This window comes from Talpa occidentalis, unplaced genomic scaffold (genome assembly GCF_014898055.3).
Source record: "Talpa occidentalis isolate TD23 unplaced genomic scaffold, MPIMG_talOcc4v2.1 talOcc4.8, whole genome shotgun sequence".
NCBI classification, from domain to species: Eukaryota; Metazoa; Chordata; class Mammalia; order Eulipotyphla; family Talpidae; genus Talpa; species Talpa occidentalis.
The window spans coordinates 80,577,053-80,589,726 of NW_023605194.1; the positions used below are offsets into that span (position 1 = coordinate 80,577,053).

Below are 12,674 nucleotides of genomic sequence, written 5' to 3' on the forward strand. Positions count from 1 at the left end.
TGATAACCATCTTGAAGGAGCATAATATTCCTTATTTTAAGGTAATATTCAGTAGCTGTTAACTTAATCTATATGTTTTGTTTATTTCTGCAGAGGAGTCTTTGGGGTACCATTAATAAGAACAAAGTATCAGCCTCTTCAAGTCACAGCAAGAGAACTGCATATGCTCAAAATGTTAATAAGACATTTAGTGTTTCCCAAAAAGTTGAAAGAGTTAGGAGCCCACTACAACCCTGTGAAAACTTTGCTATGAATGAAAGCTGTTCCCCAACAGAAAACCATTCTTTAATTCTTGAAAATGAAATACCCTTATCACCTATTAGCTCCACTTTTAAAGAATGCCATGGTGAGACTTGCTTGCCACTCTGTATACGTCGATCTACTACTTATACATCTCTTCCTTTATCTGAAAATGAGGAACTATTGAAAGCAGAAGGTGTTAACATTCCAAAAGATTTTAATGAAAAAGTTATAACTGAAACTTCCTTTAACTCTATAAATAGTATTAATGACCACATTGACGAAAGTAAACTTAGTCTTACCCCAAGCTGTTCTTCAACTTTGAATATTACACAAAACCAAGGAAATTTTTTAAGTCCAGATTCTTTTGTGACCAATTGCCATGCAGTTAATAATGAACTGGGATTAGTGACAATTTCATCAGATACATTTATGAAAGATAATTCAAGGCCTGTGCATTTGGAATCAAAAATTGTACATCAGATTTACCGTACAATTTTAAGTCCAGATTCTTTCATAAATGGTAATTATGAACTAAATCCAGAGCTGGAATCAGAGTCAATTCATCCCATTCTATCCCCAAATCAATTTGTAAAAGATAATATGGCCTACTTACGTACCTCTCAGGAAACAAGTAAATTATCACCATTACCAAATGAAAATTCTCAAGACTGGAGAAAAAATGAAGTTTTACCTTGCATTCCTGAATGTCAGGACCGAAAATCTCCCAAAGCTATTTTTGAAGAATCCAATACTGTAGAAATGAAGTCAAATTATTATAGTTTTACACAAAAAAATCAGCCTAAATGTTTGGCAGCTCAGGAGATTTCTAGTTACAGCCAAGAGAAACAACTAAAGAAAAGGCCAATACTTTCCGCCACTATTACCAAAAGGAAGCCCGCATGTGCAGGAGGAAGCCAAACTAATACTGATAAACAGAAGGCAAAAAGATGTTTCAACACTGCTGTAAGTAAATGTGAAAGAGTAATAGATAATCATAAAGAGAAAGATACTTTTCATCAATATCTTCCCATTATACAGCCACAATTAAGTAAATGTAAGAGTTACAGAAATGGAATAACACCTTCCTCAAAGACACTTTTAGGTGCTCTTAAAAGAAAGAGCGAGAGAAACACGGAAAATGCAGATGTGAGGGTGACAGTTATGGAACATACAGAAGTCCAAGAAATGAAAAGAATCCACTTTTCTCCTATGGAGTCTTCAACTGTTAAAAAAACAAAAAAGGTGATAACGCCCATATCAAAACGTACTCACAGAGACAAATTGAACCTGAAGAAGAAAACCAGTAAGTCTTTTTTATAAAAGACATTATTTTCTGTTGTTGTTTTTTTTAAGATTTATTTATTCAAGAACTGGGGTACAGACCAGAGGCACGGGAGGGTGAGAGAATTCACCAGACACAGAGCAGGGAGCAGCGGGTGAGGCAAGAGAAGTCTGCCGCACCATGTAGGTATCTCCCTGGCCAGCCGGGGATGAAACTGGAGCTGCAGAGGCTGTGGACAGCTTCACAGCATGGCACTCAACCCACTGGGTCACCCGGGAGGCCCTATTTTCTGTTTCTTTTGATTTAGTAAATTTGCTGTTGCTAAGCTTGAATTGACTTGTACTTTTAATTTGCTTAATGGAAATGGAATATAGGGCTGAATTGTGAAATAGTTGTGATCTTATTTAAAACTTGATATTCTGTTCATCATAATTTTTCTGCATTAATTTAGATTTTGAAATGGTACATTAAAATGATAATCTTGATTACTGAGTTTTTTCACATCCTCTCAAGTTTTGTGCCCAAGAGAACTACTTTTTCTACTTGCTTCACCTTAGTCCAGGCCCTGATTGTAAGGCCCAATAAATGCCTGGCCCTTACAATACCTCCTGAGGCCTGCAGAAGAGACCTTTGTTTACCTATGCTTCCAGTGACTTATTCTTCCTTAGCACTTATTCAGCCATTAGTTAAGAATCAAGATAGGACCCAGAGCTGTACATTCCTTTGGGAAAACCTCGTTCCTTCTCTAATGGTCTAATTACTGCCTGCTCAAAAGCAGTCAAGGCTAATCCCATTTTGGAAGCCAAGCAGGAAAACAAGCCAACTAGTCATTTAACAGATAATTTAGATAATTTAGACTTCTACAATGCCTAAGAAATACCCCACATCTGTATTTTAAATTTTATTTGAACATCCCTAATTTGAACCATTTTCTATATAATTCTAGCTTTAAATTGTGGCCTCTGACTTTTCTCTCATTTTGTGGCCTTACCAAACTTCACTCTCCCTTAGGAACAGTTTCAGTGCAACTTCTCAATTATATTTTATCTATTTTTTCTGACTTTGGGGTTCCTTGCAGGATAGTGGCAGCTTCCTTCTTAGAGCTACTTCCAAAGCATTGTACTCTTTTCTTCCTTAAAAATAAATGAAAACCAACAGCAATAAACAGCTCGAAGCAACTTTTTCATATTACCCCATGTTGCTCCTATGTCAGTGAAATATTGCTCTATAGATTTTTACATCTGGCTCATGATTATCCTCCAGAACTGCTAACTGTTGTTATTCTTTATGTAATCCTAGTAGATGATCCTTCCAATTTCCTGGGCTTACCTGCTTAGGCCATACTTTTTTAAAAGCATCACCCTCTCCAATAACCATCTTTACAATTTCAGCATTTTCTCTAGATATCCAACTCCAGCATTTTTTCTTTGACTTGGATCATCTGACCTCAAATCTCTGATATGCCAGGGTAAATAGAGGTACTGGGTGCTGTCCAATATGTGTACTCCCTACTTCCTTGCTCAGGGACCTTCAATGGCTCCCTGCTATTACGAGATGATATACAAATTTGTTATTCTGTCTTTGAAGATATCTTCATGTGATCTCTACTTATGCGATCTGATATCTTATTCCACGGTTGTCTAGCCTTTCTAGTGTTACCCTTCTGTTCATTTATCCTCTTACTTTCTTATCTGTTGTTTCTCATGAATTCAGATCTTTCACTTGTTTCAAGGACTATAAACAACTTTTATTAACGGTTTTTCCCTGATGAGTTTTCTCTCTAGTTACGTTCCTTTAGCAACTTTGAATAGGCATATATGATATCTTCTACCTACATGTTAACTCTATTTCTTTGCTTATGTTGTTTTCTTGTATCCTGTAGCTATATTCTGGCTACATAAATTCTTTGATAATAAGAAACATATCCTTTTTAATCTTCAGCAAGATCCAAAATATCATATGAATGAATGACTTTGGAAATGAATGAATGAGCAATTGAACCACTGAAGTGTTGACATTTGGACCTACAATTTGTTTGAGATGGCCACCTAGTTCAACCTGTTTTCTAGGTTTAGAGAATATTGAACACATTAGGTATCTAAATGTATGAGCCAAGTATGAGAGTTTGGCAATTCACTAAGAATGAACGGCTCAAAGTTTCTTTCTAGCCTAACCTACCAAAGAGAGCAGAGAAAGAAGCCAATTTTTCCAGACTTATTTATTAAGCATTGTTAAGGTGCCAGCTATGTGCTAGACATTGGTCGAGGCTCTGTCGATACATGGAGAAAAGGTACGTAATTCCCATCCTTGTGTTGTTCTCAGCCCTCTAATGGAACTGTGCACAGGGAGTCATGAAAGAGAAGATATGGACACACTTCACTTGACATGTGTGAATGGCTAAAGAGTTGTGAGGTAGTTCAAAAAAGTCTCCCCATTGAATAAAATGGTTGCCTGCAGAGGAACTAGCTTCTACAAAGTTTCCAAATAAGAAATTGCTTCTCGTTTTTTTATTTTAAAAATATTCAAATATAAAGAGCCTTATAACCTAATAAATATGTTACATTTTAGTCATGTTCCTTATTTTTACAATTGGCATACATTTGTGATCCCTCTAAATCAAATTAATCAATTTTTTTCTGTAAAGATCCAGGTAGTAAATTTTTAGGTTTGCAGGTCATATGTTCCTTATTGCAACTATTGAACCCTGTCACTGTAGAAGGAAAATAGTCATAGATAATATATAAGTGAATGAGTGTGGTTGTGTTTCAATAAAATTTTATTTATGTACACTAAAATTTGGATGTCAAGAGTCCATAGTTTGCCCACTTTTATTTGTTCCTTGTTCATATTTAGTAGCAGTATAAGCTGGTGTGATAGCTGCTTTTGAGGAAGGGAGCAGCTATACTAAGAGCTTAATTGCCAAGGTGACTTTGCATTCTCCATTGTAGGTAACTACCACCTTCTACTGACCTCAGTCACCTGGGTTAGATATCTGGAAATCTCTTTCTCCATCTCACTCTCCATCACTAGAGTTCTCATTTGCCACCACTTACCTAGACATTTGGTTATTTTTTTTTTAAAGATTTATTTTTTATTTATACGATAGCTGGGGTACAGGCCAGAGGTATGGGAGGGTGAGAGAATTCACCAGAGACAGAATGGGAAACAAAAGGCAGACTGTCCAAAAGCACTGCTGAGGAGAACAGCGGGCAAGACAGGAGAGGTCTGCCGCACCATGTGGGAATCTCCCTGGCTGGCGGGGAATCAAACCTGCACTGTAGAGGCTGCAGACAGCTTCACAGCCACAGCGCTGTGTTCAACCTGCTGCGCCACCGGGGAGGCCCTGACATTTGGTTATTAAGGATTGTTGGTTTAATATTAAAATAATTCTTGTTCGTCTCCACTGCCTCTGGTTTAAATTCTCAGTCTCACTAACTTGAGTCATAACAGTAGCCTCCTTTTAGCTTTCTCTTTCTGATGTCAACTTCTTTCATTCCTTGTCCATGCTGTTTTCTAAAATATAGTTGATAATACATTTATAAATGATAAGTGTTGAAATCTGCTTCCTAGATTTTAAATCCTCCTTGCATACTAGGTACTCCAAACTGTTAATAGCCCAGGCTCTGGAACATATACTATCCAGATTCTTATCCTAACTGTGACTAGCTTGTGTGACCATGACCATGTGGTTTCATTACTCTAAGCACCAATATTCTAACTATATAATAAAATGCGAATGATAGTATTATAATTCTCACAAGTTTGTTGTAATGATTACAGGAAGAAATCTATTTTGAGACAAAAAAAAACTATGATAGTGCCTGGCACAAATTCAAATATTAGGGGTTAATACTATTTTTTAATATTATTGAAATCTTATCAATCTCTTCTTTTTATATTATTTTTCTTGTATGTATTCTCTGCCTCAGCTATATTGCAGTTCTGTCAACAGAGTAACATTCCTCAGGCCTAACATCCACTTTAAGTGTTATTTCAAAGGAGAAATCAAACATTGTATAAAAATGAAAATAAAAAAAGTCATCTAAAGTGTATTCCTGATTTGAAAGACTCTCCTACCTTTTTAGAAAAAGTTAGCTCTCTCTTTTCCTTGTTCTCATAAATCTTATCATATATACTTTGCCTTTACATGAAATGTTATAATTCTTTTTAAATTCATGTAGCATAGTGAGAACTTCTAAGGGTTGAGATCATATTTTTCAATTTTGCAGTCTCGGCACCTAGCACAGAATCTAGAATATATGCACACAATAAAATGCAGTTGAATTTGAACCATAGCCTTTATAGACACAACATAAATTATTATAAGTTCTGTTCTATAGTTTCCAGATGAAGTTACTGTTGGCCGCTGAGCTTATAGCATAGTACCAGAGTCTAGTAGTTAGCCAATATTTAATGATTATGATTGTGAAGAACACAAACTTTAACTTTGTAACAGCTCATTCAGGGAACTATATCTTTTAACACTATTCTGCTTTCTCATTTATTTCAGATTCACTAGTAAACAGAACTCCTCATTATAAAACCAAAAAAAGGACAAGACCCTCTGTTGCTGTGGCTCAGGCCAGTTTGACCTTCATAAAACCTTTGAAAATAGGCAAGTGTTTATTATCTTTAGAGTCTGAAAAACCAACTTGAAATAAAAATTAATTACATTTCATTTAACCTTTAGTGAAGGTTAATTACAATTTCTGTGTAATTAGATGGAAATTACTTGATGCTTTTTTGTTGAATATAAGCTTTGAAGAATCATGTACTCAGATAACAAATAGGGCATTCCAACAGATTTTAATGAAATTGACTCACCTTGACTTAGGATTTCAAATAACTGGGGGGTGCTACCTCACTGTTTCCCTTTTTTGCATTTTGTACCCAAAATGTTTTCAACTACTTCTAGCAAGTAATGGAAAAGCAAATATTGTTCAGTATTTTGATGGTAATAAAATGGCTAATCAAGATGGCCTGTTGCAGTATAACACATAATAAAGGAAAATTTCTTATTCAATAACCGAATTATTTTCTCAGATATTCCCAGACACCCAATGCCATTTGCTGCTAAAAACATGTTTTATGATGAACGGTGGAAGGAAAAGCAGGAAAAGGGCTTCACTTGGTGGCTAAATTTTATATTAACTCCAGACGACTTTACTGTAAAAACAAATATTTCTGAAGGTAAAAATCTGTTTAAATTAAATATAGGTATAGTTTTTAACAAATTTTTCTTTATTCTTCTGTATTTTATTATAATTTATTATGATGTTTTGCAAATTAATTGACTCCCTCCCCTCCCCAAAAAGGCAAACAAAAACTAATTCATTGAACTGAATAAGTTTTTGTAGGTGAGAATTTTTAGGGAATATTTTACAGAAGGTACCGAACTTTTTTTGTGTGTTCTAATTTCACTTATCAGCAATGCAATTTCCAGCCTTTTAGGTGAATGGGCTTTATTTGAATACAGATTTCATCTGAGTTAATAGTGAAAATGGCTAATGAAAATGACTTAGAAGAAATCCAGTTCAGTCTTAACTACATTAATTAAATGTAATGTTCTGGTGAATAAATTTAACAAACCAGTATAAACTGATCGCTTCGGTTATATTGTCACCACTTTTTTTTTTCCGTCTCCCTCATCATTTACCTTAGTTTATGATGTTTGTAGGCAAGCTATAGAATTATGAAGGATCTGAAAATCAGTTGATAAAAAGAATTTTTATTTTTTTTAAGATTTATTTATTTATTTATACAAGAACCGGGGTACAGGCCAAATTTGCGGGAGGGTGAGAGGATTCACCAGAGACAGAGTGGGGAGCAGAACAGGCAGACTGACCAAATACACTGCTGAGGGGAGCAGCAGGCGCAACAAGAGAGGTCTGCAGCTGCAGCGCCATGTGGGACCCTCGCAGGCCTGCCGGGATCAAACTGGCGCTGCAGAGGCTGCAGGACAGCTTCACAGCACTGCGCTCAACCGCCTGCGCCACCAGGGGAGGCCCTCAAGAATTTTTAAAATATCTCAGTGTTTACTCTGGAAAAGAGAAGACTCAGGAATAGAAAAAAGAGGGAGATATACTACACTTCAAACATTTGAAGGTTTTTCACCTGAAAGAGAAGAAAACTTGTGGAAATCTTCCATAGAAGTTACAGAGAGGAACTCAACTCAAAATCAGAAATATCTTTTTAAACATTTAAAGTGTCGAACCATCATTTAGGCTGTATTTAAGATGATGATTTCTCTATTGTAATATGTAAGCAGAGACTGGTCTGTATTTTTTCAAAAAGCTTATAAAATTTTTACCTTGCAATACCCTTTGGTTAGGTGGTATTTAAATGATTGTTTTCCAAAAGTAAATGAAACCTACCATTGATTTCTCTTCTTAAGAGAAAACATTTTATAAAAATTCACATTGCATTTCGAAACATAATTGATTAAAAAATTACATTCTCTAGGTTTATATTTTTAATTTCTAAAGATAATGGAAACAGAGAAACCTTATAAGAGGCTATTTCATTTTTCTGGGATAGAGATGATAATGTTTGAACATGGATGATAGTGGTGGAGGTTGTGAGAAGTGGTTATACTTGGGATACATTTTGCAAGTAGGGCCAACAGATTACAGCAATAGTTTGTCCAAGCTAGGGAATGAATGCTGACACATTGGCTTTGAGTTGGGAAAAAGAGGGGCAAATTTAAAAGGGACAAAGAATAGATTCTGTTTTGCCATCTTAAATTGCATTTGCTGCATTTAAGGACATCTGCAAATATTGTTTAACTGAAACATTCTTCCTTTTGTTTTCACCCAGTCAATGCTGCCACTCTCCTTTTGGGAATGGAGAACCAACATAAAATAAGTGTTCCTAGAGCTCCGACAAAGGATGAAATGTCTCTCAGGGCTTATACTGCTCGGTGCAGGTTGAATAGGTTACGTCGTGCAGCATGTCATTTGTTTACTTCCGAAAAACTGGTTAAAGCTATTAAAAAGCTTGAAATTGAAATTGAAGCTAAGCGGTTAATTGTACGAAGGGATAGACACCTCTGGAAAGATGTAGGTAAGAAGACTATAGAAATCTTGAGGTTAATTTTTTTTTAAGATTTAGAGACTTTATAGAGTGAAAAATATACATAATTTGGCTTTGTTGCCTAGGCTCTCATGAACTTAAATATGATAATTTGTATATTTAAAATGGAAGTGTACTTTATTTAAATCATTGAAGTGGCTCGTTTTTCCACTGATTTCTCGCCACTAAATTTTTTTGTCTCCTTTTGATTCATGTTCTGAGCTTACTTCCTCTTAATTGCATTTCAGGAGAGAGGCAAAAAGTCCTGAATTGGCTGTTGTCATATAATCCTTTGTGGTTACGAATTGGCCTAGAGGTAAACATGCATTTTAGATTTTGAATTAAAAAAGATTATTATATACTTTCAATAGACATTTTAACAAAGTAATTTTTATTTATAGGTTTTTATTTATAGTCATTTGATTAACTTAGCTGATCTGACAGTATAAAAATTTAGGTCCTTTAATAAATATTCATTAACTTCTTAGACTATGCCATTATATATTTTTGTCATATTGTTACAAAACATTTTTCCCTGTTAGTTTCTTAAATATATTTGATTTGATACCGACTATAATAAAAATATATACTATATTAAGCTTTTATTTGAACTTTTGCAAATCACAATCCTAGGCTGTTTTAAATACCTTTTCTAATTTAAGCCTCTTCAAAACACAGTGATATGTTAATATTTTTACTTCACTGACATAAACAGAAATTTAGATGTTAGGTGCTGGGATTCCAGTAATTGGGCGAGATTTGATTCTACACCTGTCTAATGTCAAAGTCTAACCTTGTAACCATTTTAATGGAACACTATTCATAAAAATGTCATTGAAACTTAAGTTTTTCCCATGGTGTTAGCTCAGTAATGTTAAAACTGAATGAATTAGGAAGTTACTAGTAGACTGTTAAAAATGTGCTTATATTTAAAGAGATCACCTGTATTTCCATTTTCTTTTAGTAGTTTGCTGGAAAACCTTTTTTTTTAGCCTTTTAACCTTTGTCATGTGGCATATTCTATTCTTTAATTTGTTTTGGTAGAAAAATCTTTGGAACTGAAGGGACTCTACAATAATCTGGATTTTATTTATCAAGATGTTGAGGCTTAGAAAAACAAGTGATATGCTTACTATGGTCACAGAGCTTGATGGTAACATTGCTTAGGTTTTATTTCAATTCCAAAAACCCTTTCATTAATCAGAAAATTATATGTCAACTGACAGCTTCTCATGTCAAATAATTCTAGATTTATTTAGCTATGTCACTTTTGTACTACTGAGGATACAGAGCATTACTGGTTCTTTGGAAATCATTGTCTGCTTTTCCCTTATTTCATTCCTTTGCTTTTTAGAGGTCCTAACTTTAACCTTAATTTCTCTTTCAGACAATTTATGGAGAACTCATATCTTTGGAAGACAACAGTGATGTCACGGGTTTGGCTGTGTTTATTCTTCATCGCTTGCTTTGGAATCCTGATATAGCAGCTGAGTATAGACACCCCACTGTACCTCATCTATATAGAGATGGTAAATAGTTCTGTCTCCGCTGCATTAATTCTGCATAAATGCATAATTGGCTTCTTCTCATTCTTCTTGTTTGTTTAAATTCTACCTTCATAGAGGAACCAATCCCCCTTCCACCACACCCATCACTACCCATCAAGTCCTCTATCACTATTTATAGTTACTTTTAGTTCTTTGTTGTATCTTCCCAGTCTGTTTCCCTAATGGATTGTAAACTCTATGGGGATAATATTTTTTTTTTTAGTTTGCTGCAATCTATCTAGCATGTAGGATGATGCCTGCATATAGTAATTGTTCATTAAATACTTCTTGAATGAGACAAGCTAAAATTCTTGATGTTACTGTTCTTCTATTTCTTCAGCCATGAGCTGGAAATATTAAATGGTACCTGTGCCATAGTTGTTATAAGTATTTAGTCAGTTCATATATATTCAGCACCAGGAAAGGCACGTACTGTTTATTTGTTCTTACTATTACTTTTTTTTTCTAGCACATTATATATTTTGTCTTTCATAGATTAACTTGATATGCTTTTTTGTACTTTAAGGTCATGAAGAAGCTTTATCTAAGTTTACATTGAAAAAGTTACTGCTGTTGGTTTGTTTCCTTGACTATGCTAAAATCTCCAAACTTATTGATCATGATCCTTGTCTCTTCTGTAAAGATGCTGAATTCAAGGTATATAATTTTCATTTTACATTTTATGTTTTATATTTCACATTTGAGGTCTTTGTGTTTGTATTGTATATTTTCTCCTTAGAAAAAAAACTAAGTTTCCCAATGAGCAGTACTCTGCTAAGGGAAGCTTATCAGTAGTACTAATTCTGCCAAGGTTTTGTTGGTGGGTATTTCACCAGCAAGACTCATTATTTGAGAATCAAACTCCATTTGATTCAAGAATGAATAAAACTGCTTCAGAGCAATTAATTTGGAGGGAAAATTATTTTTAGTGTATTATCAATTATAAATAAGTTTTTGAAAGGTGTTAAATTGGATATATATGAGATTTGCATTATTACCATATTATATGAAACTTTTTATTCTACTTTTATTTTACTTTATTTCTGCATGCACAGAATAATTTGAAAAGTTTATTTCTACTATATACAAGATTATAATATTGACATGATACCTGCAACTTGTTTCTCCATAGACTAGTAAAGGAATTCTTCTGGCTTTTTCACGAGACTTCCTGAGTGGTGAAGGTGACCTTTCCCGTCATCTTAGCTTATTGGGATTACCTGTTAACCATGTTCAGACACCATTTGATGAATTTGATTTTGCTGTTACAAATCTTGCTGTAGACTTGCAGTGTGGGGTGCGACTTGTGTAAGTATTAGAAACAGCATTATTTTACTTAATGAAATGGACTAAATTTTTTTTCCGTTCTTGTACAATCTTTCTTGTTTTTTCATCTGAGGAAATAAATTTTGGGTTCAATGAACTGTGAAGTGTCTGCAGCACTTATGTAAGTATTTGCCCCAGAAATATGGTGTCAGGTTTCAGGACCAGAAATCTTGTATGCTATCCATACTTCTTTTCTTTTTTACGTTCTGTTCATAAACCTCAACCACTAAGCTTAAAATGAGAAATAACTATTTGCTAACCATGGAGCAACAGAGTTTGGGTTTTCTTTTTTTTCTCAAATTTTATTAATTTGTCAATAGTTTAGGTAACTTCATAATTTTGGGGGTACTCTACATGCCATGATTGTCCAAATGCTTCCTCAGACTCTATCAGATATCCCTTGCTATCATGCAAATATCCTTTCCCTTTTCCCTCCTTTCTCCCTGTCCTTTCCCTTGGTAATCAGTTATATTTTTCACATAGTTTAAGAATTTTTTTGCTGTGCTTTTTCCATTTTGTTTCCTTTGGTTGTTTCTATTCTGCAAATGAGTGAAACATCTTGTGACTGTCCTTCCCTTTGTGAGTTATTCCATTGAGCATCATCACCTCAAGAGCCATTTTTGTCCCAAAGGCACTGTTTCATCTTTTGAAATAGTTGAGTATTGTTCCATTGAGTATATATATTCCATGATTTCTTTATCCCATGTCTGTCCCTGGGCACACAGCTTGGATCCATGACATGACTGTTGTGAATACTGTTGTTATGAACAAAGTGCATAAATCTTTTTTATTAGTGTTTTCATATTCTTTGGGTAAATACCTAGTGGTGGTATAAGCAACAGAATTTTGACAAATGGTTTTTTTGAGTCTTTCTACCCTAAGACCTTTTAAATTGGAGACTTTACATATTTAAATGTTATTTTCACATATGTTTTTATATAATAATTTCATCTAAAATTCCATTGCCTTTAGGCGAATAATGGAACTCCTCACACGAAACTGGAATCTTTCAAAGAAACTCAGGATTCCTGCGATAAGTCGTCTTCAAAGGATACACAATGTTGACATTGTTCTTCAAATTCTTCAGTCACGAGGAATTCAGTTAAATGATGAGCATGGTAAAAATCAAGTAGAGATAAAATATTTTTTTCTCACTGAAAATTAATATGTACATATATTGTGATAATGGATTGTCTTTTTATTTG

The 12,674-nt window shown here is 34.4% G+C and overlaps 1 protein-coding gene across 2 annotated transcripts in view; it reads left to right on the top strand.

The window, feature by feature from the left end:
• ASPM (assembly factor for spindle microtubules) overlaps positions 1 to 12,674 on the top strand; it is a 46,876-nt gene that overhangs the window by 2,207 nt on the left and 31,995 nt on the right. For both annotated transcript variants that reach the window (XM_037497889.1, XM_037497890.1), the window contains exons 3-11: positions 94 to 1,546; positions 6,036 to 6,140; positions 6,569 to 6,715; positions 8,342 to 8,587; positions 8,845 to 8,912; positions 9,984 to 10,125; positions 10,670 to 10,800; positions 11,276 to 11,451; positions 12,442 to 12,587. In XM_037497889.1, coding sequence (XP_037353786.1) covers positions 94 to 1,546; positions 6,036 to 6,140; positions 6,569 to 6,715; positions 8,342 to 8,587; positions 8,845 to 8,912; positions 9,984 to 10,125; positions 10,670 to 10,800; positions 11,276 to 11,451; positions 12,442 to 12,587 — 2,614 coding nt within the window. The remainder of the gene's footprint in view (positions 1 to 93; positions 1,547 to 6,035; positions 6,141 to 6,568; positions 6,716 to 8,341; positions 8,588 to 8,844; positions 8,913 to 9,983; positions 10,126 to 10,669; positions 10,801 to 11,275; positions 11,452 to 12,441; positions 12,588 to 12,674) is intronic.